At 61.2% G+C, this 15949-nt stretch overlaps 1 protein-coding gene across 1 annotated transcript in view; it reads left to right on the forward strand.

Moving 5' to 3' along the window:
* Positions 1-15949, forward strand: part of MPV17 (mitochondrial inner membrane protein MPV17) — a 71680-nt gene that overhangs the window by 32094 nt on the left and 23637 nt on the right. Inside the window, exon 4 of the mRNA XM_075595202.1 lies at positions 8615-8710. Within this exon, the coding sequence (XP_075451317.1) occupies positions 8615-8710 (96 nt within the window). The remainder of the gene's footprint in view (positions 1-8614; positions 8711-15949) is intronic.

The raw sequence follows: 15949 nt of genomic DNA on the forward strand, positions 1-15949 counted from the left end.
GGTCATGTGACCCTTCCGAGCGCTTGGAAATCACTTCCATGTCTCCCCAAGCGCTGAGCATTGCTGCGCCGCCCGCTCGCAGCGTTACCGTGGCCAGGCTCATTTGACAACATTACAGTGAGTGCGCCTCGCGGCAGCCTTAGATCAGGGGTGCACAAGACTTTTGTTGCTGCTCCCCCCCCCCCTGCTCTCCCCCGGTGCTTGCACCCCCCCCCCCTTAGTTCAACATCAAATGACGCAGCGGGTCATGTGATGTTGCCATGGAGACACCGTACGGAGACGGTTGAATCTCGGTAAGTTGAGGTTGCAGAGGCCTCACGTGATCCCCCGGCATTTCATTTAAATGCCTTGGGGAAGAGTGCGGGGCCTCTGCAACCGCCCACGCCCCCCCCATAAAAATCCTGCGTTCCCCCGCCTGCCCTCCCCCGCCTGCCCTAAAACGCCTACCCTCCCCCGCCTGCCCTCCCCCGCCTGCCCTCCCCCGCCTGCCCTCCCCCTCCTGCCCTCCCCCTCCTGCCCTCCCCCGCCTGCCCTCCCCCTCCTGTGCCCCGCCTGCCCTCCGTGCCCCGCCTGCCCTCCGTGCCCCCGTCTGCCCTCCCCTGCCCCCGCCTGCCCTCCCCCTCCCCTGCCCCCGCCTGCCCTCCCCCTCCCCTGCGCCCGCCTGCCCTCCCCCTCCCCTGCCCCCGCCTGCCCTCCCCCTCCCCTGCCCCCCGCCTGCCCTTCCCCCGCCCCCGCCTGCCCTCCCCCTCCCCTGCCCCCGCCTGCCCTCCCCCTCCCCTTCCCCCGCCCCCGCCTGCCCTCCCCCCCTCCCCTGCCCCCGCCTGCCCTCCCCCCTCCCCTGCCTGCCCTTCCCTGCCCTGCCCCTCCCCTGCCCCTCCCCTGCCCTCCCCTGCCCCTCCCCTGCCCTCCCCCCTCCCGTGCCCCCTGCCCTCTCCTGCCCCCTCCCCTGCCCTCCCCCTCCCGTGCCCCTGCCCTCCTCCTGCCCTCCCCCTCCGATGCCCCTGCCCTCCTCCTCCTGTGCCCGTGCCCCTGCCCTCCCCCTCCCGTGCCCCCGCCCTCCCCCCTCCCGTGCCCTCCCCCTCCCGTGCCCCCGCCTGCCCTTCCCCTCCCGTGCCCTGCCTGCCCTTCCCCTCCCGTGCCCCCGCCTGCCCTTCCCCTCCCGTGCCCCCGCCTGCCCTTCCCCTCCCGTGCCCCCGCCTGCCTTTCCCCTCCCGTGCCCCCGCCTGCCTTTCCCCTCCCGTGCCCCCCGCCTGCCCTTCCATTCCCGTGCCCCTGCCTGCCCTTCCCCTCCACCACCTGCCCTCCCCCTCCCGTGCCCCTGCCCTCCCCCTCCCGTGCCACCGCCTGCTTTCCCCCCCTCCCGTGCCCCTGCCCTTGCCCTCCCGTGCTCCATCCTGCCCTCATCTTCCCGTGCCCTTGCCCCTGCCCTCCCATGCCCCCGCCTACCCACGTCCTCCTGTGCTGTTGCCCCCGCCCCTCCCATGCCCCCGCCTGCCCTCGTCCTCCCGTGCCCTGCACTTGCCCTTGCCTTCCCGTGCCCCCCGTCTGCACTTGCCCTTGCCTTCCAGTGCCCCCCGTCTGCACTCGCCCTCCCGTGCCCCTCCCACTCACGTGCCCCCGCCAGCCTTTCCCCTCCCGTGCCCCTGCCTACCCTTCCCCTCCCGTGCCCCCTCCTGCCCTTCCCCTCTACCGCCTACCCTCCCCCTCCCGTGCCCCCTCCTGCCCTTCCCCTCCACCGCCTGCCCTCCCCTGCCTTCCCCTCCCGTGCCCCTGCCCTTCCCCTCCCGTGCCCCTGCCTGCCCTTCCCCTCCCGTGCCCCTGCCTGCCCTTCCCCCCGTGCCCCCGCCTGCCCTTCCCCTCCCGTGCCCCCGCCTGCCCTTCCCCTCCCGTGCCCCTGCCTGCCCTTCCCCTCCCGTGCCCCCTCCTGCCCTTCCCCTCCACCGCCTGCCCTCCCCTGCCTTCCCCCTCCCGTGCCCCTGCCCTCCCCCTCCCGTGCCACCGCCTGCCTTCCCCCTCCCGTGCCCCTGCCTTTGCCCTCCTGTGCCCCATCCTGCCCTCGTCTTCCCGTGCCCTTGCTTCCTCCCGTGCCCTTGCCCCCACCCTCCCGTGCCCCCGCCTGCACTTGCCCTTACCCCCGCCTGCACTTGCCCTTGCCTTCCCGTGCCCCCGCCTGCACTCTCCCTCCCGTGCCCCCGCCTGCACACGCCCCCCGTGCCCCCGCCTGCACTCGCCCTCCCGTGCCCCCACCTGCACACGCCCCTCCCGTGCCCCCGCCTGCACACGCCCTCCCGTGCCCCCGTCTGCACTCACCCTCCCGTGCCCCCCGCCTGCACTCGCCCTCCCGTGCCCCCACCTGCACACGCCCTCCCGTGCCTCCGCCTGCACTCGCCCTCCCGTGCCCCCGCCTGCACTCACCCTCCCGTGCCCCCGCCTGCACTCACCCTCCCGTGCCCCCGCCTGCACACGCCCTCCCGTGCCCCCGCCTGCACTCGCCCTCTCCCGTGCCCCCGCCTGCACACGCCCTCCCGTGCCCTCCGCCTGCACACGCCCTCCCGTGCCCCCGCCTGCACACGCCCTCCCCGTGCCTCCGCCTGCACACGCCCTCCCGTGCCCCCGCCTGCACTCGCCCTCCCGTCCCCCCGCCTGCACACGCCCTCCCGTGCCCCCGCCTGCACACGCCCTCCCGTGCCCCCGCCTGCACTCTCCCTCCCGTGCCCCCGCCTGCACTCTCCCTCCCTGTGCCCCCGCCTGCACACGCCCTCCCGTGCCCCCGCCTGCACACGCCCTCCCGTGCCCCCCGCCTGCACACGCCCTCCCGTGCCCCCCGCCTGCACACGCCCTCTCCGTGCCCCGCCTGCACTCTCCCTCCCGTGCCCCCCGCCTGCACCTCGCCCTCCCGTGCCCCCGCCTGCACACGCCCTCCCCGTGCCTCCGCCTGCACACGCCCTCCCGTGCCCCCGCCTGCACACGCCCTCCCCGTGCCCCCGCCTGCACACGCCCGCTCCCGTGCCCCCGCCTGCACACGCCCTCCCGTGCCCCCGCCTGCACACGCCCTCCCGTGCCTCCGCCTGCACACGCCCTCCCGTGCCCCCGCCTGCACACGCCCTCCCCGTCCCCCCGCCTGCACACGCCCTCCCGTGCCCCCGCCTGCACACGCCCTCCCGTGCCCCCGCCTGCACTCTCCCTCCCGTGCCCCCCGCCTGCACTCTCCCTCCCGTGCCCCCGCCTGCACACGCCCTCCCGTGCCCCCGCCTGCACACGCCCTCCCGTGCCCCCCGCCTGCACACGCCCTCCCGTGCCCCCGCCTGCACACGCCCTCCCGTGCCCCCCCGCCTGCACACGCCCTCCCGTGCCCCCGCCTGCACTCGCCCTCCCGTGCCCCCGCCTGCACACGCCCTCCCGTGCCTCCGCCTGCACACGCCCTCCCGTGCCCCCGCCTGCACTCTCCCTCCCGTGCCCCCGCCTGCACTCGCCCTCCCGTGCTCCTGCTTGCACACGCCCTCCCGTGCCTCCGCCTGCACACGCCCCTCCCGTGCCCCCCGCCTGCACACGCCCTCCCGTCCCCCCGCCTGCACACGCCCTCCTGTGCCCCCGCCTGCACACGCCCCTCCCGTGCCCCCGCCTGCACTCTCCCTCCCGTGCCCCCGCCTGCACTCGCCCTCACCCTGCACTCGCCCTCCCGTGCCCCCGCCTGCACACGCCCTCCCGTGCCCCCGCCTGCACTCGCCCTCCCGTGCCCCCCGCCTGCACTCGCCCTCCCGTGCCCCCCCTGCACTCGCCCTCACCCTGCACTCGCCCTCCCGTGCCCCCCGCCTGCACTCGCCCTCACCCTGCACTCTCCCTCCCGTGCCCCCCGCGTGCACACGCCCTCCCGTGCCCTTGCCTGCACTCGCCCCTCCCGTGCCCTCCCGTGCCCCCGCCTGCACACGCCCTCCCGTGCCCCCGCCTGCACACGCCCTCCCGTGCCCCCGCCTGCACTCGCCCTCCCGTGCCCCCGCCTGCACACGCCCTCCCGTGCCCCCGCCTGCACTCGCCCTCCCCGTGCCCCCGCCTGCACTCTCCCTCCCGTGCCCCCGCCTGCACACGCCCTCCCGTTCCCCTGCCTGCACACGCCCTCCCGTCCCCCCGCCTGCACTCTCCCTCCCGTGCCCCCGCCTGCACACGCCCTCCCGTGCCCCCGCCTGCACACGCCCTCCCGTCCCCCCGCCTGCTTCGCCCTCCCGTGCTCCCGCCTGCACACGCCCCTCCCGTGCCCCCGCCTGCACACGCCCTCCCGTGCCCCCCGCCTGCACATTCCCCTCCCGTGCCCCCGCCTGCACACGCCCTCCCCGTGCCCCCGCCTGCACACGCCCTCCCGTGCCCCCGCCTGCACACGCCCCTCCCGTGCCCCCGCCTGCACACGCCCTCCCGTGCCCTCCGCCTGCACACGCCCTCCCCGTGCCCCCCGCCTGCACTCGCCCTCCCGTGCCCCCGCCTGCACACGCCCCTCCCGTGCCTCCGCCTGCACACGCCCTCCCGTGCCCCCGCCTGCACTCGCCCCTCCCGTGCCCCCGCCTGCACACGCCCTCCCGTGCCCCCGCCTGCACACGCCCTCCCGTGCCCCCGCCTGCACACGCCCCTCCCGTGCCTCCGCCTGCACTCTCCCTCCCGTGCCTCCGCCTGCACACGCCCTCCCGTGCCTCCGCCTGCACTCGCCCTCTCCGTGCCCCCGCCTGCACTCGCCCTCCCGTGCCCCCGCCTGCACTCTCCCTCCCGTGCCCCCGCCTGCACTCACCCTCCCGGGCCCCCGCCTGCACACGCCCTCCCGTGCTCCCCGCCTGCACACGCCCTCCCGTGCCCCCGCCTGCACACGCCCTCCCGTGCCCCCGCCTGCACACGCCCTCCCCGTCCCCCCGCCTGCACACGCCCTCAGGCCGTGCCCCCCGCCTGCACACGCCCCTCCCGTGCCCCCGCCTGCACACGCCCTCCCGTGCCCCCGCCTGCACTCTCCCTCCCGTCCCCCCGCCTGCACTCGCCCTCACCCTGCACTCGCCCTCCTTCCCGTGCCCCCCGCCTGCACACGCCCTCCCGTGCCCCCGCCTGCACTCTCCCTCCCGTGCCCCCGCCTGCCTGCACTCGCCCTCACCCTGCACTCGCCCTCCCGTGCCCCGCCTGCACACGCCCCTCCCGTGCCCCCGCCTGCACACGCCCTCCCGTGCCCCCCGCCTGCACACTCCCTCCCGTGCCCCCGCCTGCACTCGCCCTCTCGTGCCCCCGCCTGCACACGCCCTCCCGTGCCCCCGCCTGCACACGCCCTCCCGTGCCCCCGCCTGCACTCGCCCCTCCCGTGCCCCCACCTGCACACGCCCTCCCGTGCCCCCGCCTGCACTCGCCCCTCCCGTGCCCCCGCCTGCACTCTCCCTCCCGTGCCCCGCCTGCACTCTCCCTCCCGTGCCCCCGCCTGCACTCGCCCTCACCCTGCACTCGCCCTCCCGTGCCCCCGCCTGCACACGCCCTCCCGTGCCCCCGCCTGCACACGCCCTCCCGTGCCTCCGCCTGCACTCGCCCTCCCGTGCCCCCGCCTGCACTCGCCCTCCCGTGCCCCCGCCTGCACTCACCCTCCCGTGCCCCCGCCTGCACACGCCCTCCCGTGCTCCCGCCTGCACACGCCCTCCCGTGCCCCCGCCTGCACACGCCCTCCCGTGCCCCCCCGCCTGCACACGCCCTCCCGTGCCCCCGCCTGCACACGCCCTCCCGTCCCCCGCCTGCACACGCCCCTCCCGTGCCCCCGCCTGCACACGCCCTCCCGTGCCCCCCGCCTGCACACGCCCTCTCCGTGCCCCCGCCTGCACACGCCCTCCCGTGCCCCCGCCTGCACTCTCCCTCCCGTGCCCCCGCCTGCACTCGCCCTCACCCTGCACTCGCCCTCCCCGTGCCCCCGCCTGCACACGCCCTCCCGTGCCCCCGCCTGCACTCTCCCTCCCGTGCCCCCGCCTGCACTCGCCCTCACCCTGCACTCGCCCTCCCGTGCCCCCGCCTGCACACGCCCTCCCGTGCCCCCCGCCTGCACACGCCCTCCCGTGCCCCCGCCTGCACACGCCCTCCTCCGTGCCCCCGCCTGCACTCGCCCTCTCGTGCCCCCCGCCTGCACACGCCCTCCCGTGCCCCCGCCTGCACACGCCCTCCCGTGCCCCCCGCCTGCACTCGCCCTCTCCGTGCCCCCACCTGCACACGCCCTCCCGTGCCCCCGCCTGCACTCGCCCTCCCGTGCCCCCGCCTGCACTCTCCCTCCCGTGCCCCCGCCTGCACACGCCCTCTCCGTGCCCCCGCCTGCACACGCCCTCCCGTGCCCCCGCCTGCACTCGCCCTCCCGTGCCCGGCCCCCGCCTGCACACGCCCTCCCCGTGCCCCCCGCCTGCACACGCCCTCCCGTGCCCCCCGCCTGCACACGCCCTCCCGTGCCCCCGCCTGCACACGCCCTCCCGTGCCTCCCGCCTGCACACGCCCTCCCGTGCCCCCGCCTGCACTCGCCCTCCCGTGCCCCCCGCCTGCACTCGCCCTCCCGTGCCCCCGCCTGCACACGCCCTCCCGTGCCCCCGCCTGCACACGCCCTCCCGTGCCCCCCGCCTGCACACGCCCTCCCGTGCCCCCGCCTGCACACGCCCTCCCGTGCCCCCGCCTGCACACGCCCTCCCGTGCCCCCGCCTGCACACGCCCTCCCGTGCCCCCGCCTGCACACGCCCTCCCCGTGCCCCCGCCTGCACACGCCCTCCCGTGCCTCCGCCTGCACACGCCCTCCCGTGCCCCCGCCTGCACACGCCCTCCCGTGCCCCCGCCTGCACACGCCCCTCCCGTGCCCCCCGCCTGCACACGCCCTCCCGTGCCCCCGCCTGCACACCGCCCCTCCCGTGCCCCCCGCCTGCACACGCCCTCCCGTGCCCCCGCCTGCACACGCCCTCCCGTGCCCCCGCCTGCACACGCCCTCCCGTGCCCCCGCCTGCACACGCCCTCCCGTGCCCCCGCCTGCACACGCCCCTCCCGTGCCCCCGCCTGCACTCGCCCTCCCGTGCCCCCGCCTGCACACGCCCCCTCCGTGCCTCCGCCTGCACACGCCCTCACCGTGCCTCCGCCTGCACTCTCCCTCCCCGTGCCTCCGCCTGCACTCGCCCCTCCCGTCCCCCCGCCTGCACACGCCCTCCCGTCCCCCCGCCTGCACTCGCCCTCCCGTGCCCCCGCCTGCACTCGCCCTCCCGTGCCCCCGCCTGCACTCGCCCTCCCGTGCCCCCGCCTGCACACGCCCTCGACGCCCTCCCGTGCCCCCGCCTGCACTCGCCCTCCCGTGCCACCGCCTGCACTCGCCCTCCCGTGCCCCCGCCTGCACTCGCCCTCCCCGTGCCCCCCGCCTGCACTCCGCCCTCCCGTGCCCCCGCCTGCACACGCCCTCCCGTGCCCCCGCCTGCACACGCCCTCCCGTGCCCCCGCCTGCACACGCCCTCCCGTGCCCCCCGCCTGCACACGCCCTCCCGTGCCTCCGCCTGCACACGCCCTCCCGTGCCCCCCGCCTGCACACGCCCCTCCCGTGCCCCCGCCTGCACACGCCCTCCCGTGCCCCCGCCTGCACACGCCCTCCCGTGCCCCCGCCTGCACACGCCCTCCACCGTGCCTCCGCCTGCACTCGCCCTCCCGTCGCCGGCCCCCGCCTGCACTCGCCCTCCCGTGCCCCCCGCCTGCTCACGCCCTCCCGTGCCCCCGCCTGCACTCGCCCTCCCGTGCCCCCGCCTGCACTCGCCCTCCCGTGCCCCCGCCTGCACACGCCCTCCCGTGCCCCCGCCTGCACTCGCCCTCCCGTGCCCCCGCCTGCACTCGCCCTCGCCCGTGCCCCCGCCTGCACTCTCCCTCCCGTGCCCCCGCCTGCACTCGCCCCTCCCGTCCCCCCGCCTGCACACGCCCTCCCGTGCCCCCGCCTGCACTCTCCCTCCCGTGCCCCCCGCCTGCACACGCCCTCTCCGTGCCCCCGCCTGCACTCGCCCTCTCCGTGCCCCCGCCTGCACTCTCCCCTCCCGTGCCCCCGCCTGCACACGCCCTCCCGTGCCTCCGCCTGCACACGCCCTCCCGTGCCCCCGCCTGCACACGCCCTCCCGTGCCCCCGCCTGCACACGCCCCTCCCGTGCCTCCACCTGCACACGCCCTCCCTTGCCTCCGCCTGCACTCGCCCTCCCCGTGCCCCCGCCTGCACACTCCCTCCCGTGCCCCCGCTTGCACTCGCCCTCCCGTGCCCCCACCTGCACACGCCCTCCCGTGCCCCCCGCCTGCACACGCCCTCTCCCGTGCCCCCGCCTGCACACGCCCTCCCGTGCCCCCACCTGCACACGCCCTCCCGTGCCCCCACATGCACACGCCCTCCCGTCCCCCCGCCTGCACTCGCCCCTCCGTGCCCCCACCTGCACTCACCTTCCCGTGCCCCCGCCTGCACTCGCCCTCCCGTGCCCCCGCCTGCACACGCCCTCCCGTGCCCCCCGCCTGCACTCACCCTCCCGTGCCCCCGCCTGCACTCTCCCTCCCGTGCCCCCCGCCTGCACTCGCCCTCACCCTGCACTCGCCCTCCCGTGTACTCACCCTCTCGTGCCTTTTGTAGGGCTTCTTCGCTCCTGGTTTCCTGGGCTGCTTCCTCTCCATCGCTGCAGCTCTCAACGGTCTCTCCAGGGAGGACATCTGGGCCAAGTTACAGAGGGTAAGTTACAGAGGGTAAGTTACAGAGGGTAAGTTACAGAGGGTAAGTTACAGAGGGTATAACCCTTCTCCCCCTTGGGAGACTTACTAAACACCTCTGGCTCTATCTACCTGGCTGACCAGCTACACCAGCTACCAGCCCCCAAACATACCCTCCTGTTTAGCGACAGAATATCAATGAGCAATATTAAAGCCCTTATCTGTTAGTTGCTGGGGTATCCCTCCCAGGGTCTCCGGGTAATTCCCTCAGCAGGATTGGAACGCCGGTTCCTTGTATAATCTGCTCTGTCCAGCCGCTTCGTGGCCTCGTGGCAAACCTCTGCCTGGGTGTGAGTCCCAGCTGGTCCCAGCAGCCCTGCTAGGGGCCAGACCAACCGGTATCCTCCTGGTTGGGAGAAGTCTCCCTAGCATCCTTGCTGGGGGAAAGACGAGCTCCATGTCTCTGACAGCTTCCTGCCTTTAAATCTCCTGTTCATGCAGGGGTGCCGGCCGCACCAGGAGGATATTAACTGCCTGCATGCTGGAAAGCGCACACTGCACTACTCCAGCATACTGAGATAGTGACTCCGTCATAACACGCAAAGATACACGGTGCTATCTGCACACACACATACACTCTGCTATCTGCACACGCATATATATACACCCTGCTATCTGCACACACACATATATACACCCTGCTATCTGCACACGCACATACATAGACCCTGCTATCTGCACACGCACATACATACACCCTGCTATCTGCACACGCACATACATACACCCTGCTATCTGCACACACATACACCCTGCTATCTGCACACGCACATACATACACCCTGCTATCTGCACACACACATACATACACCCTGCTATCTGCACACGCACATATAAACACCCTGCTATCTGCACACGCACATACATACACCCTGCTATCTGCACACGCACATATATACACCCTGCTATCTGCACACGCACATATATACACCCTGCTATCTGCACACGCACATACATACACCCTGCTATCTGCACACGCACATACATACACCCTGCTATCTGCACACGCACATATATACGTCCTGCTATCTGCACACACAAAGATACACGCGCTGCTGTCTGCACACACACATATATACACCCTGCTATCTGCACACGCACATATATACACCCTGCTATCTGCACACGCACATATATACACCCTGCTATCTGCACACGCACATACATACGCCCTGCTATCTGCACACGCACATACATACACCCTGCTATCTGCACACGCACATACATACACCCTGCTATCTGCACACACAAAGATACACGCGCTGCTGTCTGCACACGCACATACATACACCCTGCTATCTGCACACGCACATACATACACCCTGCTATCTGCACACACAATACACCCTGCTATCTGCACACGCACATATATACACCCTGCTATCTGCACACGCACATATATACACCCTGCTATCTGCACACGCACATATATACACCCTGCTATCTGCACACGCACATATATACACCCTGCTATCTGCACACACGCATACATACACCCTGCTATCTGCACACACACACATACATACACCCTGCTATCTGCACACGCACATACATACACCCTGCTATCTGCACATACATACACCCTGCTATCTGCACACGCACATACATACACCCTGCTATCTGCACACGCACATACATACACCCTGCTATCTGCACACGCACATATATACACCCTGCTATCTGCACACGCACATATATACACCCTGCTATCTGCACACGCACATACATACACCCTGCTATCTGCACACACAAATACATACACCCTGCTATCTGCACACGCACATATATACACCCTGCTATCTGCACACACACATACATACACCCTGCTATCTGCACACGCACATATATACGCCCTGCTATCTGCACACGCACATACACACTCTGCTATCTGCACACGCACATACACACCCTGCTTTCTGCACACGCACATACATACACCCTGCTATCTGCACACACAAAGATACACGAGCTGCTGTCTGCACACGCACATACATACACCCTGCTATCTGCACACGCACATATATACACCCTGCTATCTGCACACACAAACATATATACGCCCTGCTATCTGCACACGCACATACATACACCCTGCTATCTGCACACACGCACATATATACACCCTGCTATCTGCACACGCACATATATACGCCCTGCTGTCTGCACACGCACATATATACGCCCTGCTATCTGCACACGCACATATATACGCCCTGCTATATGCACATGCACATTATATACACCCTGCTATCTGCACACGCACATACATACACCCTGCTATCTGCACACCGCACATATATATGCCCTGCTATATGCACACGCACATATATACTCCCTGCTATCTGCACACGCACATACATACACCCTGCTATCTGCACACACACATATATACACCCTGCTATCTGCACACACACATATATACACCCTGCTATCTGCACACGCACATACATACACCCTGCTATCTGCACACGCACATATATACTCCCTGCTATCTGCACACACACATACATACACCCTGCTATCTGCACACGCACATATATACACCCTGCTATCTGCACACGCACATACATACACCCTGCTATCTGCACACGCACATATATACGCCCTGCTATATGCACACGCACATATATACTCCCTGCTATCTGCACACGCAAATACATACACCCTGCTATCTGCACACGCACATATATACACCCTGCTATCTGTACACGCACATATATACGCACTGCTATCTGCACACGCACAAATACACACCCTGCTATCTGCACACGCACATATATACACCCTGCTATCTGCACACGCACATATATACACCCTGCTATCTGCACATGCACATACATACACCCTGCTATCTGCGCACACACATATATACGCCCTGCTATCTGCACACACGCACATATATACGCCCTGCTATCTGCACACGCACATATATACGCCCTGCTATCTGCACACACACATATATACGCCCTGCTATCTGCACACGCACATATATACGCCCTGCTATCTGCACACGCACATACACACCCTGCTATCTGCACACGCACATACACACCCTGCTATCTGCACACGCACATACATACACTCTGCTATCTGCACACGCACATATATACACCCTGCTATCTGCACACACGCACATATATACACCCTGCTATCTGCACACGCACATACATACACCCTGCTATCTGCACACACGCACATATATACGCCCTGCTATCTGCACACGCACATACATACACCCTGCTATCTGCACACACGCACATATATATATACGCCCTGCTATCTGCACACACGCACATATATACACCCTGCTATCTGCACACACGCACATATATACACCCTGCTATCTGCACACGCACATATATACACCATGCTATCTGCACACACGCACATATATACGCCCTGCTATCTGCACACGCACATACATACACCCTGCTATCTGCACACACGCACATATATACGCCCTGCTATCTGCACACGCACATACATACACCATGCTATCTGCACACGCACATATATACACCCTGCTATCTGCACACACGCACATATATACACCCTGCTATCTGCACACGCACATATATACGCCCTTCTATCTGCACACACAAAGATACACGCGCTGTTGTCTGCACACACACATACATACGCCCTGCTATCTGCACACGCACATATTTACACCCTGCTATCTGCACACGCACATATATACGCCCTGCTATCTGCACACGCACATACATACGCCCTGCTATCTGCACACGCACATATATACACCCTGCTATCTGCACACGCACATATATACGCCATGCTATCTGCACACACAGAGATACACGCGCTGCTGTCTGCACACACACGTACACACGCTGCTATATCTATGTCTAACACACACACACATTAACAGGGTTGATCCAGGGAAGGATCAGAAAGGGATTCCCCCTATATATAGCACTCAATGTTTATATACAGTAGACGGACTAATAATGGCCAACAGACAAGTGCTGTGTATAGGTCAAAATTTGCCTATAGAGACCGGGAAAACCAGGAGCAAAATAATAACGTTTTATTCAAATTAGTTTAGGTTAAAAAAGCACACATCACATTCACACATTAAAAACCCCCGTTCTGTGGTGGCTGGACATGTAAACCATGCAAGGTAAGTATCTATAAGGTGCTGTCTAATGAAGCGTCTATTTGCTATGATTCAATTATCTTACAGGTAAGCTGATAAATAATAATACTGTATAACCCTATTTGACAAAATATTACAGTCAATACATATAGATGTCAGCGTTCCTACAGACTTATTAAAGGATATACGTAGGCATAAATAGTGAAACCATCAATGTGGAAAGGCTTCCACTGTTTAACAGTCTATGTTACTGGCTTGGAGCACTCACGTGTTTAAACCCTAAATGCACAGGTATACATCTGAGTATCATCCAAATAACGATATTGTCTCACAAATGAAGGACAAAAATGCTTGTAACTGCTGTGATTTAGTTTCTTATATATATGGTGGTGTATAGGATCTTAACCACCAAACAAATGCAGTAGCACCGATAACATAGGGTAAGGGAGAGAAAACACATGAGAATCTCTGTCGATAATACAAGCCTGACTGCTAGGGGTATCCTTCTGCTGCCTGTAAGAAAAGACGCTGCCACTTCTGATGACGTCACGGTTGACGTCGTACGTCCCGACGATCGTTTCATGCTACACACACACACACACACACACACACACACACACACACACACACACACACACACACACACACACACACACACACACACACACACACACACACACACACACACACACACACACACACACACACACACACACACACACACACACACACACACACACACACACACACACACACACACACACATATTTTGGGGGAAAGGGGAGTATGGTGTTGTATACAAATATATATGTATACCCTTACATATACAGTATACACATGCACACATATATATACATTTACATATACACTTACATATACACATGCACACATATATACACATTTATACATTTACATATACACATGCACACATATATACACATTTATACATTTACATATACACATGCACACATATATACACATTTATAAATTTACATATACACATGCACACATATATACACGTTTATACATTTACATATACACATGCACAAATATATACACATTTATACATTTACATATACACATGCACACATACAGTATACACATTGTTACATTTACATATACACATGCACACATATATACACATTTATACATTTACACATGCACACATATATACACATTTATACATTTACATATACACACTTATATACACATTTATACATTTACATATACACATGCACACATATATACACCTTTATACATTTACATATACACATGCACACATATTTACACATTTATACATTTACATATACACATGCACACATATATACACATTCATACATTTACATATACACATGCACACATATTTACATATTTATACATTTACATATACACATGCATACATATATACACATTTATACATTTACATATACACATGCACACATATATACACATTTATACATTTACTTATACACATGCACACATACATATTTATACATTTACATATACACATATACACATGCACACATATATACACATTTATACATTTACATATACACATGCACACATACATATTTATACATTTACATATACACATATACACATGCACACATATATACACATTTATACATTTACATATACACATGCACACATACACATTTATACATTTACATATACATTTATATATACACACGGACACATATATACACATTTATACATTTACATTTACATATACACATGCACACATATATACACATTTATACATTTACATATACACATGCACACATACATATTTATACATTTACATATACACATATACACATGCACACATATATACACATTTATACATTTACATATACACATGCACACATACACATTTATACATTTACATATACATGTATATATACACACGCACACATATATACACATTTATACATTTACATTTACATATACACATGCACACATATATACTGTACACATTCATACATTTACATATACACATGCACAAATATATACACATTTATACATTTACATATACACATGCACAAATATATACACATTTATACATTTACATTTACATATACACATGCACACATATATACACATTCATACATTTACATATACACATGCACACATATATACACATTTATACATTTACATATACACATGCACAAATATATACACATTTATACATTTACATATACACATGCACACATATACACATTGTTACATTTACATATACACATGCACACATATATACACATTTATACATATACACATGCACACATATATGCACATTGTTACATTTACATTGTGTAACAGTAATATTCACAGACACAGTAATATGTACAGGCACATCCATGGGGAGTGTAACATTGTGTAACCGTAATATGTACAGGCAGATCCATGGGGAGTGTTACATTGTGTAACAGTAATATGTATGGGGAGTGTTACATTGTGTAACAGTAATATGTATGGGGAGTGTTACATTGTGTAACAGTAATATGTATGGGGAGTGTTACATTGTGTAACAGTAATATGTATGGGGAGTGTAACATTGTGTAACAGTGATATGTATGGGGAGTGTAACATTGTGTAACAGTAATATGTATGGGGAGTGTAACATTGTGTAACAGTAATATGTATGGGGAGTGTTACATTGTGTAACAGTAATATGTATGGGGAGTGTAACATTGTGTAACAGTAATATGTATGGGGAGTGTAACATTGTGTAACAGTAATATGTATGGGGAGTGTTACATTGTGTAACAGTAATATGTATGGGGAGTGTAACATTGTGTAACAGTAATATGTATGGGGAGTGTAACATTGTGTAACAGTAATATGTATGGGGAGTGTTACATTGTGTAAATGTAATATGTATGGGGAGTGTTATATTGTGTAACAGTAATATGTATGGGGAATGTAACATTGTGTAACAGTAATATGTATGGGGAGTGTTACATTGTGTAACAGTAATATGTATGGGGAGTTTTACATTGTGTAACAGTAATATGTATGGGGAGTGTAACATTGTGTAACAGTAATATGTATGGGGAGTGTAACATTGTGTAACAGTAATATGTA

This window comes from Ascaphus truei, chromosome 4 (genome assembly GCF_040206685.1).
Source record: "Ascaphus truei isolate aAscTru1 chromosome 4, aAscTru1.hap1, whole genome shotgun sequence".
Classification (NCBI taxonomy): domain Eukaryota; kingdom Metazoa; phylum Chordata; class Amphibia; order Anura; family Ascaphidae; genus Ascaphus; species Ascaphus truei.